Source organism: Cinclus cinclus, chromosome Z, assembly GCF_963662255.1.
Source record: "Cinclus cinclus chromosome Z, bCinCin1.1, whole genome shotgun sequence".
Taxonomy (NCBI): Eukaryota; Metazoa; Chordata; class Aves; order Passeriformes; family Cinclidae; genus Cinclus; species Cinclus cinclus.
Window position 1 is genome coordinate 53,459,135 of NC_085084.1, and position 21,906 is coordinate 53,481,040.

At 37.7% G+C, this 21,906-nt stretch overlaps 2 protein-coding genes across 4 annotated transcripts in view; both read left to right on the forward strand.

Annotated features, from left to right (window-relative positions):
• The window catches only part of ZDHHC21 (zinc finger DHHC-type palmitoyltransferase 21), a 28,629-nt gene extending 23,420 nt beyond the window's left edge, over positions 1-5,209 (forward strand). The window contains exons 6-7 of the mRNA XM_062513567.1: positions 3,838-3,881; positions 4,367-5,209. Coding sequence (XP_062369551.1) covers positions 3,838-3,881; positions 4,367-4,499 — 177 coding nt within the window. The 3' untranslated portion in view covers positions 4,500-5,209. The remainder of the gene's footprint in view (positions 1-3,837; positions 3,882-4,366) is intronic.
• Positions 5,210-18,737: 13,528 nt separating this feature from the next.
• The window catches only part of NFIB (nuclear factor I B), a 259,017-nt gene continuing 255,848 nt past the window's right edge, over positions 18,738-21,906 (forward strand). For all 3 annotated transcript variants that reach the window (XM_062514005.1, XM_062514006.1, XM_062514010.1), the window contains exon 1: positions 18,738-18,833. In XM_062514005.1, coding sequence (XP_062369989.1) covers positions 18,738-18,833 — 96 coding nt within the window. The remainder of the gene's footprint in view (positions 18,834-21,906) is intronic.

Sequence of the window (21,906 nt, forward strand, 5' to 3'; positions counted from 1 at the left end):
CAGTGCATGTGATCTTAATTTTTTTTTTGTCAGATGGTTATGCTAAATTAAAGATGTGAAGGGTACAGTTCTCTTTGGAACTAACATGGATGCATTCATTTTCAAGTTGAATCTGAAGTTGGTTTGCAGAATTCTGCTGGTGCTTTTACATACATCTCTTTTTCCCCATTCTTCTCTTTCCTCTTACAGCAGTCTTAGCTGTGGCTGTAGCTTACTTAATTTTGAGTAAGCAAACTGCTCTTATGGAATTGTAGTATACCCTCAAAGTGAAAAAAGCCCATATTTTTTCTACCCTCAGCAGAATCTGAACACTTTACCCTTTTCCTATTCCTGTGTTCATTTCCTCTAATTTCTTCTTCCTATCTCACTAAGGTGTGATTTTTTTTTTCTCTAGTTGTTTTAAGATGCTTTCATGAGGTATGTATCTCTGAATAACAAGATGCAGGAACAGTTTTTATTTCCAGTCTGGATGATGACTTTGGGAATCCACCCATGTGGTCCATCATGTTGAATTAATCAATTGTGTTTGTCAATTTCATCTTGTATTCAATTGCTAATTTTAAGTTATTTTAAAAGTTAGAGATTACTAGGACTCCATTGAAATGTGATGTTTGCTCATATCAAGTCATTTTGAACTTTTGGATAAGTGCCCATACTCAAAAAAGGTTTTAACATTAGCGTTAGCTATGAGTCTGGAAAAAAAATCTTAGCAGAGTTCTATTTGTATTAATAGTAATCCAAGCTGATAGTAGATGCAGACAGCTAAAGCCTCTTAAGCTGAACACAGTAATTCTGGTGTTATAGCAAAACCTTGGTATACATCAAATGCATAATTAAGAGAGATGATACTCTGGTTGAAAGGCATTTGTGAGATGTGTTAACAAGAAGACCACCTTGTCATTCAGAAGAATAGTGGTTATTCTGGGCTTTTGTCTCCAAAAGGAAAAAAAAAAATCACATTTGAGAAGGAAGCCTTAAATAGCAGGTCAAAACTCAGCTGTGGTACTCTCCTTTTCCTTCATCTCATGTCTCCAGAGGGGCTACTGACTTTCCTGGGGTGCTGTGAAGTTTCATTTTCATTTGAAAAGGTAAATTGGTTCAGTCTCAAATGAAACTACATTTCAAATGAGCCTGTTTAACAGCAATGTTGGGGGAGGGAAGGTATGAGGGGCATTTTGTTTCTTAAGTTCATTTGCTAGTGCTTGTTAGGCAGTTAAACTTCAGAGTAGTGTTTCTTTGCTAGTTTGCAGCTTTTGAAATGTGGCTCTAATTTTTTTTTTAGGAAAGGAAAGCAAAAAGGATAAAAAGTTTCAGGAAAGGAAAGTTTCAGGAAAGGAAAGTTTCAGGAAAGGAAAGTTTCAGGAAAGGAAAGTTTTAGGAAAGGAAAGTTTCAGGAAAGGAAAGTTCCAGGAAAGGAAAGTTCCAGGAAAGTTCCAGGAAAGGAAAGTTCCAGGAAAGGAAAGTTCCAGGAAAGGAAAGGAAAGGAGTTCCTTGTTTGATGCTTTAACTTTGTTAATTTAACAGGTTACAGTTTTGAGAGGAGCTGACCCTGATGAGAACCTTTCAGGTCTTGATAACATGCCATGACTACACTTGAAACCAAATGCAGACTCCAGTTTCCAACCTGTGATTTTGCCAAAAATCTCAAATACAGAATTTTAGGGAGCAGTACAAGTGTATTAATGAATAAGCAATGTGCAGAAACACAGGAGAAAGCCGTGTTTAAGGCATCTGATGATGTTTCTTCTGCACCCAAAGCTGATTTAAAGGCCCCTCTTTTGAAATGGTAGCATAAATATTCCATAGCTACAAGTCAGTTTAGAGTCTGGACTAGCATGTTATTGACCATTTGTCATTATTGCTTTCAGACATGCCAATATTATTTTGTACTATTTGATAAACAGCTTTGAGTTGACCAGAGAATAATTCCTAGAGCTGGGATATTTTTGCAGTTAAAAAAGGAGCTATAGCATCTCATGAAAATGCTATAATTACCAACTTGCTGAAATGCCATTGAAGTAGTCTCTTGTTCACTTAGTCCTCTTTATTCAGAAAGCCACATATCAATTCCTGTGGTCAGTAAAGATGGTGTTTTCTCTGACAAAAGCTGAACAAAAAGCCTGTCTAAGGAAGCAAAGTATTCCTTGGCTGTACAGTCAGGTCCTGCCCTAGCAAGGAGAATGGCTTGTGTCTTGTAATGCTTTCCTGACACTTGCCCTGATAACATGAGAGGAGCAGCAGTTTCTGTGGAAATCAAAACAACAAGCAGTATTTACAGTTTGGTGCCTCCAGTCCTTTCCTTCCTCACTGCTGAGTGGGTGTTAAAACCCACCTAACCATGGGGCCAGCATGGTTTATGCAGCCTTCACTGGGCATGCCTTCTCTACACAAACTTCTGGGCAAGAATTTGTGCATCCTGGTGGATTGTCGTGAGAAAAGGGGACTTCTCTCCTTTGCCATAGTACATCTGGAATTCAGCTGGATAGATCATGGACAGAATTAAGATTTTTGCTATTTGGTGTGTGGTAGGGAAATCTATTCCAAAACTCTTCAGGGCTGGGAAGTGGAATAGAAGGACAAAAATTGGCCTTCCATGGGCCACCCATGTCTGGTGAAGTAGGGAATCTTATTTCCCACTCATATTGTGCCCTTCCCCCTTAAAACTTCATGAAAATAGGGGTGGAGTCCCAGCAGTGCCCTCTGAATGGCATGCAGGAACAATCAAGGAGCACAGTATGGTTTTTAGTGCTAGGTAGTGTTTCCAGATTACCACGAATTTGCAGCCTAATTTAACCACAATCCTTTTGTCTTTGTGTGGCTGGGGACAGTTGAGATTAACTCCTGATATTATTCAAATATTCAACTCTTGATATTATTCAAATTCTATTAATTCTTCAGGTGTGTTATGTGCCTGCCTATACCAATGAAAAATAAAGGGAAATACCAAACTACCAATGAAAAGGAGTTGAAATTGTAAAGAATATTTCAGTTAATTGTGTGTGAACTTCACAAGTGACTTTGGGATGTAATGAAGTATAAATGTGAATTGAAACCCCCTACATGATACTGACAAAGGAAGCTTTTTTGAGATATTTTTGAGATTCATAGTGAAAAGTGAGAAAAAAAGTACTATTGGTAATTTAAAATGTTTTATTTAGGTGTGACCTAAGCTAAAACTGATAATTAGAGTATGAATTTAAGTTGCTGTTAGCTGCAGCCTTCACTCTGCTCATTATTTAGCTTTTTTAAGAGAACAGTTTTTATATTTGGTATTTAATTGTAGGAACTGTAGAAACTTTCAGTTGTCCTGTTTGCATTATAATACTCATGAAGCTAATGGTTTTAAAATTTCTGTCTAGCTTCTGCTTTTCAAAATATTACATCTGTAATGACTTCATTTTACTAGCTTTTCTTGTGGTTATCACAGTGGGATACTCCAAGTCTGGAATGAGTGCTTATGGAAAGTATGTCAAGAGTGGACCTTATACACATGGCTTCTAAATGTCCTGTGCATTAGTTGTAATATCTGAATTCATTTTAGCTGTAATAATGCTGTAAGTTTTAGTTGGCATTCTTTGGTATTGTAGTCAGACTACAGAGTACAGTTTCATATCATGCTTGTAAAAATAATTTAACAGACTAAGTTAAAATTTATGTGTGTAATCTCATATTAAATCTAATATGGTATGTGTGTAATACGCAACCTACTGAACTAGTATCAAAAGAGTGTACATTAATGATTAATTCCCTGCTATATTTACTTGCTTTCATAATGAGATTTTAAAAATTAGGAATGTAAATAGATACTTTTTCATTGTGTTTTTTTTTCTTCAACAGGACACAACAAGTATAGAAAAAATGTCAAACTGTTGTGAAGACATGTAAGTTCTCTAAAATTCCTACAATTGCTGAAATGCTAAGGAAGTATCTGTTTGTTAAGACAATTCTGAATGCTCTGTACTTGCTGTCTCTAGCAACACCTCTCTAATCTTTTAATAGTGGTTGTACACAAAATAGCCTCATGTTGTTCCCTTTCTTTTCCTACCCAAAGCCAGTGGGACTATATTTTCTTTTCAAAAAGTACTGATCAAAATATACTTTCTGCAGTGTTTCGGCATATGTTTTACTAATATTGAGGTCTCCTGTGCTTCAGAAGGTGCCTTTGTTTGATTGATGATATAGATAGTTTCTGTTCTCCATAGTTAAATTGCAGCTGTGTGTCATAATGAAATAAAAGTTGTATTTGTGATGTTTGGACACAATTCATCAGAGTCCAGTATTGGATCCCCAGCCAACCTGCGTTATTGTAACTGACCGAAGTACACTGTCGGCATGCTTCTTTCACTAATAATGTTGTCTTCTGTAGATCGAGGCCCCGAAAGCCGTGGCAGCAGACCTTCTCAGAAGTTTTTGGCACTCACTGGAAGATCCTGTGGTTTATTCCTTTCAGGCAGAGGCAACCACTGCGAGTTCCCTACCACTTTGCCTATCATGTCTAAACAGATGGATGGTGAGCGCATATGGGTCCTCCATGCTGGAATTACGTTACAGGTTTTATGATGATGGGACTATGACAGTCTTCGAGTCAGTTAAAATCCAGTTGTAGGCATCACGGTGTGCCCCGGGCATTATTTTAGCTATGGTCTTGATTCTATTCTGAAATCAATGCAAGTTAAACAGTGAACTTCAGGCTTATTTATTTTCAAATTAGCTTTCCAAAGAGATTCCTTTTGTCTTTGAGGTTAATACCAAAAGCAAACAACTGGAATGTAGTCTTCATCCAGTTTGATACTGGCTCTTATTATTTCAATTTTTTTTTCTTTATTTTATTTTTTGCATGGGAAGCACTGAAGTTTACATTGATGGTTAGATTTCTCACTAAGTGTCTTATTCTGCCTTGAATTATTTTTTTAGGGTTTTTGTCAGTAGGTCTGTCTGGATAATAATGTCTTTTTTTCCTGCTACATATGTTTAAAATCCCATGATTCTGCCAGTTATTTATGATAAGCAAAAGTAATCCTGTAGCACTGCACTATAAAAGGTAACATTGAAAGCTGAAGCAGAGTACTTCCTAAACCTTTCTCAGAGAGAAAGGCACACAAATGTGTGTTTTTAAATAGAGTACAGTTTACAGTTTACAGTTATCTTTTGGCCTAGATACAGTGTTAGAAGAGTGTTCATGTCTTATGTCAGTGAGAGGGATTAAATATTTCAGGTTAAACTACGTAGATACAAAGCATGTTTTCCCTAAACCCCAAGGATTTGAATCAGCAATAATCAACAAAGTTGTATGGTGCAAATACTAGAATGATTACTTTTGAGAAATAGAGATGTAATTAATTAGCATAATGTACCATAAAGAAGAGTATATTGTCAAAAAGTTAAAAATTTTATATTTACTTTTCTTTAGTCTTGATTAGCTGGAATTGGTCTAAGTGTGTATTGAAAATAAAAGTAATTAAAAATATTTATACATAAATATAGATTTGCTGCTGACATGAGCAGTGAAATATATTAACACATTTAATAGGGTATTATGTTGATGTAGATACCTTGTTGTTCATTTAAGTATGGAAGTAGTTAACCAAAGAAAACATGTTTCAGATCTGGTAAAATGATAACTATTTCCAAAGTACTAGATCAGTCTTCTTGTATCTGGAAAAATTATGTACTTACTTTTGCACTTTGTATCTATACAAATATTAACTTCAGATTATTGTGAAAACTACTATAGATTTCTAGGAGAAATTCACAGCTTAGTGTTTCCAGTTATGCTGCTTACTGTGTTTGTTCCATAGTCTAACAGGAATCGGATCCTCCTTAAATACCAGCCATGCAGCAGGACACTTGCAGTATCCCTACTTAGGTGATATACTGCGTGACTGGATACTTCAGAAAATGTTCCTCAAAAGATTTTTTTACTACTTTCTCAGTGACTAAGCATTTGACCTAGGGAGGCATTGAAATACTTTTATCTGTGGACTGTGTAAGGCCTAGGATTTCAGTTCTGCTGAAATTACTAGTGGCATCTTGTGTCTTGGCCAGACTATGGCACAGTAGTTAAAGCCACTTGTTGCAACAAGGGCCATCTAAGTATCAACTGTATAACTGTAAGAATAACTTATATTTACAATGGTTTTCAAGTTAGAAAATACGAAATTTAACTTCTGATTTCTGTGCATTGCTGGGGATTTCTATGCACATTTTCCCAGGACTGATACATGTATATCACAGTAGTCTAGAGATAGAAAATTATCACTCTGTCTCTTTAACAGGCAGGAAAGTAGTAATTATTTTTGTAAACTACCACTCTGAATTTTGTAGCTCACACATGGGCATGTGATGGAGTTTTATGCATTTGTTCTTGGTTTGATCTTGACTATTTTCAAATAATGCTGAATGAAGTTCCTACTGGAGTTGTTGAAAATAATGAGATCTAGCACTGGTTATGCCTGAATGGTAATGTATGAGGTGAATGGCTGAATAGTATCAAAACAGGAATGCTTACTCTGGTATTCTTTTAATCAAATCTGAAAATGCAAGAGTACATTCACCTGATAAGCAATGTATTGTTTTTTATTTATCTTTGTTTATTTCATTAATGCGGTGTTTCTGTGACAATTTAAAAAGTTGATTTAAGTTATGGTTTATTTTTTTCATTCCTACTGAGAATTCTTTCATCCTGTATTTTTATGAAATCTTATGTTTAAATAAAAAAAATAAAAGTTTCTTTTTCTTCACTGAATTTCATTTACATAAATTTCAAGTTGTGTAAATCGTTTACTGATATTTTTCAAAACGTATGTAGATTTTTCTAATGTTATAAATTACTCTCACTGCTGTATATTTCTTTTATTGTGGCAAGTGAAAAAGCTACAATCCAAAATGATTGTTTTGAAAAAATGAACTGTGAAAAATTGCTGAATAGTTAGCGAGGTACTTGCTATCTGAACTTTGTTGTTTGCTTTTGAGAGAAGAGCTGAATATTGGTATTGAAAATTTTCTCTGTTAGGAGTAGTCTACCAACTAATGTTGATATACAACACTAGTTACAGTATTGGTTAAATTTCTTGCCTACATAATCACAGTTCCAGTCAGAGTAGGAGCCTCTAATGTAAGTATCCATTAAGATTTATATAAATTGCCATTTTTCAAATTAAAGAGATAGAGTTTGGGGGTTTATTAATCTTTGGCTTTTTTCCTTTTTTTTTTTTCTTCTTTCTTTATAACAATGTAATACAGGTCATTCATCTTTGGAGCAGTTTTTGAGGGAGCTAAATGAATCTAAATCAGCAGCTCTTCTGTTTTGTGTACATGGGAATTTATGTCAGATTTTGATGCAGGAAAATTTCACATGCTTTCATCCATTTCAAATGAGATACTGGCTTTAAGGATGTAAAAAGAAGTGCAGCAGTGGCCACAGAAAAGGTTTTAGAGAGCAATAAAACAAAAGCTTCTGGGTGTGGTGCAAGCAGTAGTCTCAGCTTTAAAAGTACAGGAATGATTTTGCTCACCTGGGAAGATCACTGCAAGAGGGATCTGGTAAACCCAAGAAAAAAAACAGTGGTTATGTCTGCAAGGAAATGATTAACATAGCTGAACTGTGTCACTTCATGAATCAGGAGGCACAAACTACATGTTGATGGTTTGTGGTATAGGCCTTGCATCTTCTGTTTCAACCCAAGAACCGGATTCTGCTAGTAACAGTAATAAAAATCACTTCCATAGTGATCTTTCCACAATAAACTAAAACTAGCCTGTAAAATTCTATGTGGGCCTCTTTCCCCACATAATTGTTTCAAATCTGGTTATCTCTGAAATGAAATTTATTTAATATTTACTAGATCCAATTGGCTTGTATGAGTACATGCTATCTTTTCAATGTATGGAAACTGGGATCTATTCCCAGTTGCCCATAAAAATAATTTTGAAATGTACACTCCGGTATTTTTAGTGCCTAAGGCTTTTGAAAGTATTTCTTGGTGCATTGCTCCTGAAAGTATTTCTTGATGTGTTTTGTTAATTCATAAACTGAATGAAACAGTATTTTTGAGTCTATAAATTTATTTTAAGAGGCAACCAGGTAATACAGACAAACAAATACATGCAAACACTCCCATAGTCTGATTAATTACCCATATGAGCTGAAATAATACTAATGTGGAAAGGCAGCTGGAGGGAAAATTGGACCCTATGTACTTCAAGCGGAATAAACAGGCTTGAGGAGGGATGGAGGATGTGTTTCTCTGAATAAAATTAAGCTAAGATAAGATGAAAAAAACAGACCATAATTTGTATCAGTTACAGCACATTTTTTTGTATGTCTTCACAATATTTTTCTCATTAGATTTTCCATCTCAAAAACTTTGCTGAAGGATTAGTGTGAGAACACACATGTGCAGCAAAGGCTTTGTATGGAGTAAACAAAAAAAAACGATATTTCAATTGCACAGAGGTAAACATAAAATAATCTGGATGGGTGCTGCTGAGAACTAACAACTCTTTCAAGCCCAAGTAATAATTTATTCCCCAATACAGCATAATTTTGTCTTTTAGGATATGCTTCCAACTTCGCTTTTATTCCATGAAGCTTGGACTTCCCTGTAGCTGTGGTCCAAACCCCTAAAAACCAGTCTGTTGGCTGCCATACAATGGGCTCCTCTTTTTTTGGTAAGTCTAAAGTGTAAGATGTGTAAATGTGGACAGTGCAGGAATTTGAGCCCTAAAGAGCTGGAATTTGTTCAATTGTTTTATTAGCTTATGGATGCTAACTCACTGGTTGGACTGCAAGTCTGGGGTTCAGAATATCTGCCTTCAGTTCTTCGCATGGCATCTGTTTCTCTTAGCAAAGACATCTGGGTTTCTGATGAGGGAGTTGTGCAAAGCTGCAGTGCTGAAGTTGTGCTGTCCATGTCACAGAAACCTGGATAATCCACTTTAGAAGAAACAGCCATAAACATGTCACATAATGAATTTGGGCCGCCTAACATCCTGCAGTGCATAGGTGACTGGAATTTGAAGCATGCATGTTTTTCAGCTCATTCTGATAATCTTCTTGGATACACCAAGAAGATGGGTCACATGAGAAACTATATTTAGTTTTCTACTTCAAGTTTGGATTAAATCAGAGGATAACAGATGAGCATGTCATAGGTAATCATTTGAGATAAATTACTTTACTTTCAAATATTGGAATTATACTTTGCTATAGAAGTACTTAAATTGAAATACCTTTCTGGATCTAATTTGGCTCTTTATACATGTTCAGGGCATATTTCTACAAAAACATGCAGCATGTTTATGGATGAAGAATAATTCTGGTTATTTATCACCAACAGCCAGGACTGGAGCTTTTTATTTTAAGTCTCTTCATTCACCAGTAGTACATCCTCAGCATCATCAGCTGAAGGTTTTTTAATCTGGCACTGAAAAATCAGAATCTGGCATCCCTGTTCTTCTGTCTCAGTACTCCTATAAGAAAAAAAGCCAAGAAGTTTTGTTTTCCTTAGACAAGTCAAATGATCTCACAGCCTCATAACTCTGAAAAAATATGCCTTTTCCACTGTGTTTTCCAAGTGTGGTTTTGTTTGTTATTTTGGCACCTTTTTTTGTTTTGTTTTTTTGTTTTGTTTTGTTTTGTTTTATTTTTGGGGTTTTTTGCTGCAAATTGGAGAGTCAGGAACCTTGTTTGATTAATAAAGCATGTTTTTTTAACCTAATGTTGTTTCCCAATAGGGGAAGTAAGGGCACTGCAGCCACAGCACACCATGCAAAAATGGGGCTACAGAGGAGTCTGTGAGCAGCAATGTGCTCTGTGACCCTTCTTTCTTCTTGCTTGTTTTTGCATATAAACAGAGAGATATAGCACCATCCTCCATATCTCAGAGCAGCATCTCTTTGTGGGTGGGAGATAAAATTTTAGTCAGTAAGTTTATATTGATTTTCAAATAATAGCCATTTTAGTGAAAAAGAAGTCTTATTTAGTCTCTTTATCCTTTCTGCTGCCATCAGTTCAGCTGCTACTGTTCTATTAAGCACAGCTCCTTGGTGGCTTCCTGTGGAATAGCCGAATTATGAATGAGTACAGCTGGATGGGATGTACAGTGCACCCTTCCTGAGTCTTCCTGCAAATTCCCTGCAGATCACACTTTTCAAAAACTAGACATTTCAAATGTGTCCAGATACTTAGAAGATGTAGCACTGATGCAACTCTTGAACTTCAGCCACAATCATGTCCAACTGATCAGATTTCTCACTTGCATGCCTTTTTTAAAGCAGCAAAATTACTCCTTTTCTGAATGTACTAGCCAGCCAAACTGATATCCGTTTACCTCAGAGAGTGTTCTCATTAAATTGTAGGTGCTGTTTTCTGAAAAATTTAATTCAAAGGCAATTGAAAAGCTGGAAATTAATGTTATACCCAAGATGTGTCTCTCCCTATATATCCTATTTTATCTGCTTAGGAAAAAAAACATTAAAAAGAAATAATAACTGTCACAATTGAAATCAGTGTGTGCCTATGATTCATAGGAACAATTTTTCAGTTTTGGAGAAGTCTGAATGAAACCATTAGTCTTACAAATAGATCTTGAATTAATCTGAAAGGCAGATGATACAGAGAAGCATTTAGTTGAAACAATTATCTCAGTTACATCTCTTTTGAGTAAATCAACAGTGGCAAATTTTCTGATTGTTATTTGCAGCTGATTCTGATAAAAGATTTTTTTTAGCACATTGTTTCTGTTAATCAAATTTTGGTAAAAAAAAGGTATGTGCATAGGTGAAATAAAAGTTTGTTTTCCCATAAAAGATAAGCAGTAAATAACATAAATTTATTGCTTAAAAGGGGCTGGAGAGAAAGATGTATCTCCATCTAGGAGAATACTGATGAGGCTCCATATGTCCACTTACCATTACTAAGTCTAATAAAGGTTTTGGCAAACATACCTTAAATGCACTTTCAGTTATAATGCCTAAAGTTTTTGAATGTGGAGGTCTGTATTGTATTCCAGTGGTAGTTGTATACAAAACCAGTGCTAGGGATGTTGAGATGTATTTATCATGGAGAATGGATGGGAAATATGTAATGTGTAGTTTGTGAGAAGGACAGCAAATCCAGGTTTAGTGAGCTTTTTGCAGGATATGCTATCTCAATCCATACATTTTGTGCAGTTATTTCACAAAGGCCAAAGGGCATTTGAAGGTAGAAGTCTGTATCATTAACTAAATATGTTTTGATTATTATCACCCAGAGGAGCTGGCTAGGTGGTTAGAATAATTCACTCCATTTGTCTAATATGTCCTTAGAATTTTAAGTTGCTTAGATGAATTGAAGTACATTATTACATGAAGTTCTTTCAGAAAGAAGCTTTAAGAAACAGATACTACTGAGACCATGGGGCAGTTTTCAGACAGGTAGTAATTTTCCCAGATGTAAACCGAGTTAAATGTTGCACTCCTTTCTATTAATACACAGTTCTCCTCTGTTGCAGCTTGCTGTTCTGTGCTTCACTGGGGTATAGAAATATCATGAACTGAAAGAAATTTTGCTAGCTTCTTTTAGTGCTGTACCATTGAGCTCCCTTTGGAATTCTGGTTACCAATGTTTGATCTTTCCTGCGGGTTTGTGGTATCTAATGTAGCAGCAGAGGATTTGTCAATTTGTTGAGTCCACAGTGTGCTAACCTTTATCTGGTAAAACTGGACCAAAAGAAGATGCAGAAACACATGAATATGAAAGAAAACACCTAAAACAACTAGGCAAGTCAAAACTTGCATCAAGTCACAGTAGCAGGCTATATTGATAACTATCAGCATGTATGGATAGGTGGCTAAATCACATACCTAGTCGCAAGGATACTACTCAGTTAAAAGGTAGTAGTGCTTTTGTTGGGAAAACTCCAGCCAGCTTAATCCAAAGATCAATCCAGCATGGGTCCCACAGGTGACAAGTCATGTCAGCAACCCTGCTCTATCATGAGCTTCTCTCTCCAGGGCCATAGCTCCTGCACAGAGTGGGCTTTCCGTGGGATCACAGCCATCTTTTGGGCATCCAGCATCCTCACTTGGCTGAAAGTGTAACTCTACTCTGGTATGCTCCTCCGTGGACTGCAGGGGCAAAGCTGTTTCATAGCTCCAGGGGAATTTAATCTCCAGTGCTTGGAGTACCTCCTTCCCCTCCTCCTGCACTGACCTCGGAGTCTGCAGGGCTGTTTCTCTCTTCTCTGGCTGCAATTACTTCTGTGCAATAACTTTTTTTTTTTTTCTTCTTTAATATGTTATTACTGAGGTGTTGCTGATGGGCTCAGCCTTGGTCAGCAGTGGGTCCATCTTGGAGCTGGCAGACTGTCTCTGCTGAACATGGGGGAAGCTTCCAGCAGCTTCTCACACCCTGTCACCTCCCACTACCAAAGCCTTGCCACACAAACCAGTTACAGACAAACATACAGAACTGCAAAATCACTAGCAAAGCTTCTAAGTATATCAAATTAAGAGAAAAAGTTGCCACTTCTGATGGGTTATGAGCAAAGGAAACACCTGAGTTAAAAGGGAAGACAAGGCAGAAAAGGTCTTGGAGCTAGCCTCCTCTCACACCAAACTAAGGTTAATGCTAAACATAGAAAGATATATTGGGAGCAATTAAAGTTGTGAAAATGAATGTAAAATAGAACCAAGAGTAGAAATGGGTGGCAGCAAGAAAATGTGCCAATCTACTTTTTGTTTGGAGATAGTTGATTTCCATGGCATATTCAATAAAGGAAATCTATCTAAAATCTATCTATCTAAATGCTTTTTTGTAGCATTTAATATGTCCAGTAATAAGCTGAGTTAGCCTGGAGATTTAAAGAACTGATTAGATATTGTGAGGTGTGAAAAGAATGGGATGGAGCTAGGTAAGAGAAGAGCGGCAGCTGTGAACTGAGGTATACGTGGCATAAATGCTTTCTCAATAGTGTAAGTGAAATGTTTGTTTCAGAGTCAGGTGCTGGCTTTGAGGGCCAACAGTATCCCCACCACTTCTGCCCACAATGAGTGCACTCAGCATGGCTGTGAGGGCACAGCATGGGCACTGCAGTCTTTGGGCACTGTTGTGCAAAAGGCACAGTATTTCATGGCAGCAAAATGGCAAGGCATCACTGCTGAGTGGTGGGTTTGTCTTTCAAACATTGACTGCTTACAGTTCCCTAGGAAAGGGGAGCAATCAGCTTTGGTTTTGTTTTTTTTTTTTTTCTTAGTACCTGCCCTTCCCCCTCAGATCTGCAACACAATCTGGGTAAGGACACTGCTTTCCCTAGAGCCCTCTGCTTTTACTGTTGTCCATGCCAGCTCACAGTGAACATGATGTAAGTGTTTTGGTCTTGGCTGATAGAGCTGTTTTGGCAGCCACTGAACTGGAGATGGGCTGTAAGCAAAGTGCTTGCTCCACATCCAGTTACAAAAGTGCACTGTATTTGATAAAGCCTATCAGTATGTCCCTCTTCAAAGAGAAGGTGAAAAGAATCCATCCCTTCTAAGGAGATTGTGAGCAAGCAGCATAATGAACTCCATTTATTGCTGGGCTTCTTAGCACTGAATCCCAGGGGATACAGTTCAGATTTGTATGATTCTCACATTGCTCATAGGGATGAAATCCAATCCACAAATGAGATGGATGGAGTATTATTCTGCACTCAACATTAAAGGCTACGCTCCTCATGAAACAGGCACTTACTGAATAAAGAATGCTTGTGTGAGACAGACAATTCTTAAGTATCTAACTTTTTTATTTTTAATAGCAAGTATAACTCCACCTTCACATTTAAATAATGGTTTGCCTTTGAGAAAAGTATTTTTAGACATGCAAAAAGTTACATACTGCATTTTATAAACTTTTTAAAATAAATAAATATATAAAGAATGCTAGAAGTTTAGCACTTGGATTTATTGTGTGTTGGATTCATTGTTGCACGTGGATTATTTTGATGGAAATAATGCAAATGAATAGTTTTCTTAGCCTTAGAATGTACAATTGAACATTCCAGTTCTGGGCATGTCTCCATCATTGGCTGACTGTCTTCTGCCCAATTTGTCGTAGCCCACAAGCGTATATACATATATACACAAGCTGCATCAGTTCTTTGCACATAATGAAATTGTATCATTATTCATTTTTCAAGTTAAACCATCATCAGTTGGACTGATGTGTACTTTTGAATGCAACAACAGTTTTCACTTCTTTGCCTTGCTAGTCAGCACTTAGCATCTAGTACTTCAAAAAGCTATTTGAAACAAATACTTTAGCATAGTTTTTTTTTTTTCCCCCTGTGTGTCATTAGACTGGAAATGAATCTCTAGCCTTGTGGAAGCCAGCTTGTCCACCCCAGGTGCTACCTGTCACCGTCTGTTTTCTGCCTGTCCCAAAAAGGTGCTGTGCTAGGCCTGGAAGACGAGCAGATACTTGTGACAGGAGAAAAAGTAAGAGTGTTAGAACGAAACTATTAGTCAGTCTCCCTGTCAACCTTAGTTTTGCTTTCAGTGAAACCGCTGTGGCTTCTGCTGGATCCTCTGCCAGGAATCTTAGTAATTTAACTGTGGAACTCTTCACATTCCTGGAAGTATCCTGTCTTGTCTTGGACCCCTAGAGCTTCACAAAAGAGGAAGTATTTCTACCCACAAGAAAGAGAATGCATAGATGGATGTGTCTGGTTGTAAGATGCCCGGTAAACAGCTTCATAGGAATGAAGATTTTCATTATTCTGGCAGTCAGCAAAGATGTTTCTTGGATAAATACTGCCATGGTTTAATTAATTTTCTAAAAGCTTTATTTGTCTTTTTCACTAATGTCAAATGAGGAAAAATAGAAAGGCCGGGCAAAGTTAATAGCAGTTATTCCCCACCCCCATTACTGCCACATTATAAAGGCATAATCCAATTTATATTTTCCAGGGTATGTAACTCAGTCAAAAGCAGCAGATTGTCAGGCTTCTGTAGCCATGTACTGCTCCCTTAATAGAAATTAAAAGGCCTAGTGCCATTAAAGATGTTTCTATGAGAGTTTATTGCAGCTGCCAATGATGATGAATTAAAATATTTACCAGAAAACAGCAGGAGAAACAGGAAAAGTGCATGCTGAGGAGCAGTGGAGGGGAGTCTCCTCTAAGAACTGCTAACTTCTGGAGATCAGCAGTCCTTCTGGATTCCCATGAAGGCCTGAGGCAGGGCTGTATGTGCACCTGGTGAAAGAAGGGAAGGCCAAAGGAGCTTTCCAAACCCCTATCTAAAACCCATAAAATGTGTCACTGTAGATAGCTGGGACTGGTCTCCCAGCTTCAGCCCAGCACCAGTGAGTGTGTGCAAGCGTGGCTGAGTTTGTTCTCTACAACTACTTAAATCTGCAATACTAGTTTTTGTCTCTCTGTCCCAGCATTGCCTTTCCTTCAGAGGACCATACTGTGAATTCTTTCTTTGAGCCTATTGGTAGGTGTTGGGACCCTGTAGAAATTAAAGCATTCCTGAAGGTTCCCTCTGCATGTGAAATGGAGCTGTCCCCTGGAGTAGAATCAAAATCTGAGTCAGCCTAGAGAAAACAAACCTTACAAAAACTTAAACCTTTGGGGAAAACCTAGATTGGCAATTATTTCTTAATGTGTTAGGAACAGATATTAGAAGTGGGTGAACTTGCTTGCATTTTGTTTAAATATGAAACAGATTTTAGTTCTGCCAAATTTTATATTTTCATATATGTCTTTTGTTCCTTTGATAATGTTTAAAAAAATTCTTAGCCAAAATAAATTTGGGTCAAATTCACTTGAAAAATCAATTTGAATAATCCAGTTCACTTGAAAATTCAAATTATTCCATTCCAAACTTATATCAATATGGAAGCCTGGATTACCTTGAAATCCATTGTTATTATGTAATAAGTATATTATACCATGTTCTTTCTTCATAAATCTGTCTTTTTTTCTGAAAGGTAAAAGAAGTAATCTGAAAAATTTTGTCCAATAACACGTGTGTTGGGTATGACTCCATCTTCAAGCCACACAGGAGATGTGGTATCTTCACATATTACAGTGTTTTAAAAATCCCATCTGCAAAACAGACATGGCTGGGAGGAAGGCAGACCTCCCAGCAGGCAGGAGAAGGCATGGGAGCAGCATGTGAAGGGGAAGCACACACTGACCAGCACTGCAGGCATTGATTTCCTGGGTGCCTGAAATGCCCATTCTGCCTTCACCTCGTGCCAGAAGGCAACATGCAGCAGCAGAAGGGAGGCTCATCATTAACATCTTCCCTGGATGTACAAAAACAAATATCCATGTCGTGCTTGTGGCTACAGGAGACGCATAGTCTTCCTGAAACTTCAGGAGCTTTCTGGGATGGAACACTGTTAACTGAAGACTCAGTAGAAGAAGTTGCTGCAAGATTGGATGTGCTGCAGACTGGGCATAAGAGAGCAGCTTGAGACGTCTCAGCTAGCTACTGTGTGATAAAACTTTTATCCTCTTTTAAGAACAGTGAACTGGCTCATGATTACCTAAAGTGTGGGCTCACACTCCCAGCCCTCACAGTTCTGCTGGGGATTTGTGAATTGCCTAGTAAGGCAGATTAGTGGCTGAAGCAACTGGTCTCTTCACCTGTGATCAGACTTCAGTGGATGGGAAACTGCAGAGAATCCCTCTCTTCAGTGTCGGTCCCATTTTCCCTTGTGCTGGCAAACTTTCTTGTTAGCAATTTTGAAGTTGGGAATTATATGTGAAGGCACATGTCCAGGGTTTATCTCACACCTACAGCTGACTGCTTTCTCTAGTCCCACCATGATGAATGAGCCATGAAAGATTCAGCCTCAGGACATCTATCTGTGCACTGCGTGCCAAAAACTGGATAAAACTCTGCTGCTGGTGCTCTCCATACCTTATAATGTTTATCACAAAGTCAGGTTGTTTGAGCAGGATGTAGGGTACAGAGGCAGAGTTAATCCCTCCTGTGCGCTCTAAGTGTGCTGAGCCATCCCCGATCAACTGATCATAGGCAGATTTTACAGTAGTCTAAAAATTTTCTCAAGTCCCAGTTGATCACTATGACCTGAATTAAATAAAAAAGATCCTCATCTATTGTACAGAAACTCTTCTAGAAAAATAGCTATGCAAATTTAGGGATTGGGATGTCCAAAATCCCTGTTAGCTTTTGTTCTGACTGTTTTGATGCTGGCCTCATCAGTGTATTTAAAGCAACTGAGAAACTGAGGCTGCAAGCCAACCTCGATGGCACACAGGGAGAAGAGAATGCTCTTTGCATTTGATCGTGGGTGCTGCTACAGAGCTGTTCTATTTTCAGCATTCTGGCCTGTTTCTGGAGGTCATTTCATTAGGTGCTGTCAGTGTTTCAGGACCTAAATAAATGGGACCTTAACTCAGTAGTTGATCTTGTGGAAACAAGAAAAAAAGAAGAAAATAGTAGTAATAATAATAATAAAAAAAAATAATTTTTGCAGTTGTTTTTTTATTTTTGTTATTAATGTTGTTATCGTAACTAGGTTTTAATTTTAAAGACAAAATTTTGGTGATGTGGAGAGGATGATTGCTTTGATTTGGTTTTTGTTCAAGAGGAATTTATTGATAAGGCACATAAAGAATCTGCAACACATCAGTAAAACTGATGCTGATCACTTCATCCAAGACTGGCAAATCCCGGTCCTTCTTTGTATACCTTTTAAATGTAATCCAGAGTTTATTGGTTTCCTCTGTGTGATTATGTATGTTCTTTTTGTTTTCTGCACCTTTAAGTCAGAATTGCTTGTTCTTCTAAGCTAGTCCTTCCTTCAAGGAATGACAAATTTTCCATTAGGGGCACAGCCTTGTAAGGAACGCTTTGCAGGAAGAATGCCTTCTCACCCTGGTGGTGGTGTGTAGAAGAGGCAAATGACCTGAAGCTGTGGGGCTGAAGGGAGCCGTGATTAAAATAGTTCCCTGCCCACTCTCCTCCCCCTTTCCAGCTAGATCATCCAGGGCAGAGGAGATCAAGAACATCCATGGGAAAGGGAGGAGGAAAAGTCTGTGTCACTGAAATTCTAGCTGCACCCCCTCCCATCTCCTCCTGAGGACTTACAGCCTTTCTATTTCATGCTAAAATCTGATTGCAAAGAGTTAAACTGTTTCCATATGTCCAGTTCCAGAGTTTGTAGCCTTTGGCAGCCCCTGCTTCATCCAGCTGCAGCTGCTACCTGTGTGTTCCTGGGCACCGTCCTGTGCATGCGTGTGCGAGCGCCCAGATCCGCGAGTGCACACACTTGTGCTCCGACCTTGGGGCCAGGGCCCCACCGTCACCCCGAACCTGTCTGTCCTTCTTGGGGAAGATACTAATTCAGAATAATTTCTTCCCCCTCCTTTCTTATGCTCAGAGCTGACCGTGGATCACGTCAAACAATATACAACTGAGAAGAATGCAAATAAACTTAATTCCGTGTTGCCCAGCAATGCAGCTAGCCGCCCACTTACGAGATACTAAACTGGTGCACACATGATACACAAAGAACGCTGGCTGGTTTCACCAATCCCTTCGGACAAAAAGGAAAAAAAAAAAAAGAAAAAAAAGAAAAGACCTGATCCTTGTCTTTATATCAGTGAGGTTGGAGTTCTAGCTAATAAAGGAGCTTTTCCCATGATGCAGTGTGATAAGGATTGGCCTACATGTAGCCCAGCAAGCCACTGCTGATGTTTTCTTGATTAGGTGTCTTATCTTCCATTGAGCTGCATCTGATGAAGGTTGCTGACAGCGTAATGGCAGGAAAAGCATCGGACAGCTCCATAAAATGGCAGCTTTGCTATGACATGTCAGCCAGGACCTGGTGGATGGTAAGTTGGTGTGATAACATTTTTTCCTCTCCCTGAAAGTGTTTTTTTTTTTCCTTTTCTGGACTCATCCTTCACTGTTGCAATGCACGTGCTGCAAAGTTCAGAGCGGACAGTTTACAGCTCCAGCTCAGTGACTCTTCAGAGCTCCTTACCTCACAGTGAGATATATAGGGTTTCTCTGCTGCTGTAGGGGCATGGGGCCTTCTCATTAAAACAGCAGCAAGTACAGCATGGGATTTTTATTTTTCTTTCTCCATTTTATTTCTTCTTCTCAGGTCTCTTTCCTCTGTTTTTCTTTTTTTTCCTTTATTTTTTTTTAATCCCCCCCCACCCTTGCACCCTGTGAAATGCGAATTTTTCAGTTTGCCAAGCTAGTTGGTGTGAGAATGTGGAGGTGGAAGCAGTCACGGAAAAAAGAAAGCAGCCTTGTCATCATGCTCTTGGCTAATTGTTCTTGAGTTGGTCTTAAAAATAGAGCAATCTGCCTCTTTATTCTGTTTCCTCTGAATAATTATTTAGAAAGTGTATTGTATCATGTTGTGAGCAGCCTCCTAATCACTATGCGATTGTCCCCCACGCTTCTCTTTAATTTGGAGTCCTCCTCCCTACCAATGAATGCAGTAACTGGAGCAACTACTGATTAATATGCTGCTTGTCATAATTAAATTTAGTTAATGAGGATATGCATATTCAGTCCATTTTTTCTTTGTTTGGATGAGCATGGCGTTTTTGTTCATATTTATACAGCTGCAAATGAAAGCTGAGAGCTGGAAAAAAACCGAACCTTACTGAGCTCAGAGAAGGGTGGACCCTGAGAGACAACTTTTTTTAATGTTACCAGGCAAAGGAGCCCAAAACTTTACTTAATCAAAACAGTGGGACCAGGAGAAAGTATTTTGGGAATGAAAAGCTTTTCTTCTCAGCAGGGCTACATGAAATTTTCTCCACATACGGATTTTTTTGCTTGTGGACAATGGTCTCTTGTATGCAATAGCCATGCCATGAAAGGGACATTCGGCTGGCTTGCATTCCACTATGAATATTAATTTCATTCTTGGGTTGCTTTGTCTGGTGGCGTATTTTTATCCTTTTCATTCCTTCATTGATTGCCTTTGCTTGTTTGTCTGGATAATTATAATGCTTACTGCATGCTCTGCGTTTTTACAATTAGTACAGTGCTGAGACAATAGGCACTTTATTCTTGGGCAGTGGGTCTGGGGAGCACCAGTGGAGAGCACATCCCAGTTCCTGGACAGAAGGCAGGTTTCTGATTATAACTGTCTTCCTGCACTGCTTTGCAAGGACTTCGTTATCTTTCCAAAGGTGGATGTTGATACCTGCCTTCAGTGAGGGTGCCAAACCTGAAGGGAGTATTTAATTTAAATTATGCTTATTAATTGTGAATGTTTCTGTAGTTTCTGAATACAGGGAGGAAGAATTATTCTGTGTTTTCTACTTGTTGAACTACTGGGGTTACTTTGAAAAGAACGGTAGAATGTAGATTATAAAAAGCTGTTTTGTTAACCTGCTATTTTGCTGGGGGTTACACTGCTAAGTATCATCTTTCGATTCATGTTTAGCTCTTTAATCAGATTTTCTTCTTGTAATTTTGAACATTATTGAGAAGAGCTGGTAAAGTGACTGACATATGTTTAGACATAGACACTCTGAAATGTTTGCATAGTGTATTTCCTTAATATTGCATGTAAGAAGGCTTACTTTTATTAAGGAGCACATCTGAAGTTTAATATAGTGCTCACTAAGGATTGCTTTCAGTGAGATGGCATTTCTTCCAAAGGGAAAAGAAAATCAATACTTTCACTGCAGTATTTTATCCTGAATGTTAATCTGTAAAATACATGTAATATAAGTGTTCGTTGTCTTGAGTTTAAGAATGCTTGACTGTGCTGTATGGGTAAGAATCCAATGATGTTTTAGCTCTGCATTCTATTTTGCATCATAATTAACTTATAAATTCATAGTTGTAAAATCTAAGGCAAACCCATGTACAATAGTAATTGTTTTCTCTCAGAAAGGGAAAACTTCTGACTGCAATGCCATAGTGAGCAAAATATTATCACAGAATTTATAATATAATTATTTACAGTAAATTCCTATCCAAAATATGCAGTGAAAGTAAAACATTAAGACTTCTGAATGAAAAGCAAGGAAGACTTCATCTTTGTGCTTCTGCTTTTCTTGAATGATTGTAAAAGCCTTATGTGGAACAACAAATATTGTATAAGATTGTTACTCATAGTTATAAAAAGGTTAATTAACAAATGTTATTATGACAGGCATCATTATGAACTTAGTGGGGTTTTATTATACATATGCTGTCTGTAACTATTTTGCAACATGCAAATATTAGTATCAAATTCCATTTGAGTAAACCTAGAATATTGGGTTTTGATAATTTTAAAATAATTACATTGAACTATTCTCAAGAAAGACAGCATTCTGTCTTTCTCTTTAAATTAAGTGGAATGACTATTAAGTTTTTAGGATGCTTTTTGTTTCCTATCTTACTATTTATTTCCTTAGTATTCTTTTATTTTGCTACAGTAGCAACATGTGGTTTGTCAGAGAACAAACAAACATACAAATTACACACTCTCCATCTGTGTTCTCCTGAACACAGACATATTTACTAAAACACAAGAGGCAAAAGTTTTACTGAGAATGCAACAAACAACCAAATGCAAACAAAAGTAAACTTTTAGTATACTAAATAACTCAATATATAGAAACTTAATGTTAATATAGAAACTTAAATGTCAGCTAATTACAACTTTCTTTCAGACAGTGTAAATATGACCATCTTAGCTGTGCATCATACTATTGCATTAAACTTTGTGTTGAGAGAAAGAACGTGAAGAGGTGGAACCTGTTTATCAAGTGCTGTTCAGTGCATCTGGGAAATAATCTAGAAACTTTTTTTCTGATAAAATCTCCATTTACAAAGTGAGGAGGAATGCTGATGAGGGTGACTGAGAGACTGATACCCATAGAAACACTAGCTTTTTTTTCATTGTCCCTTTATTAATGACAAATGGCTAGTTTGGGATTATAG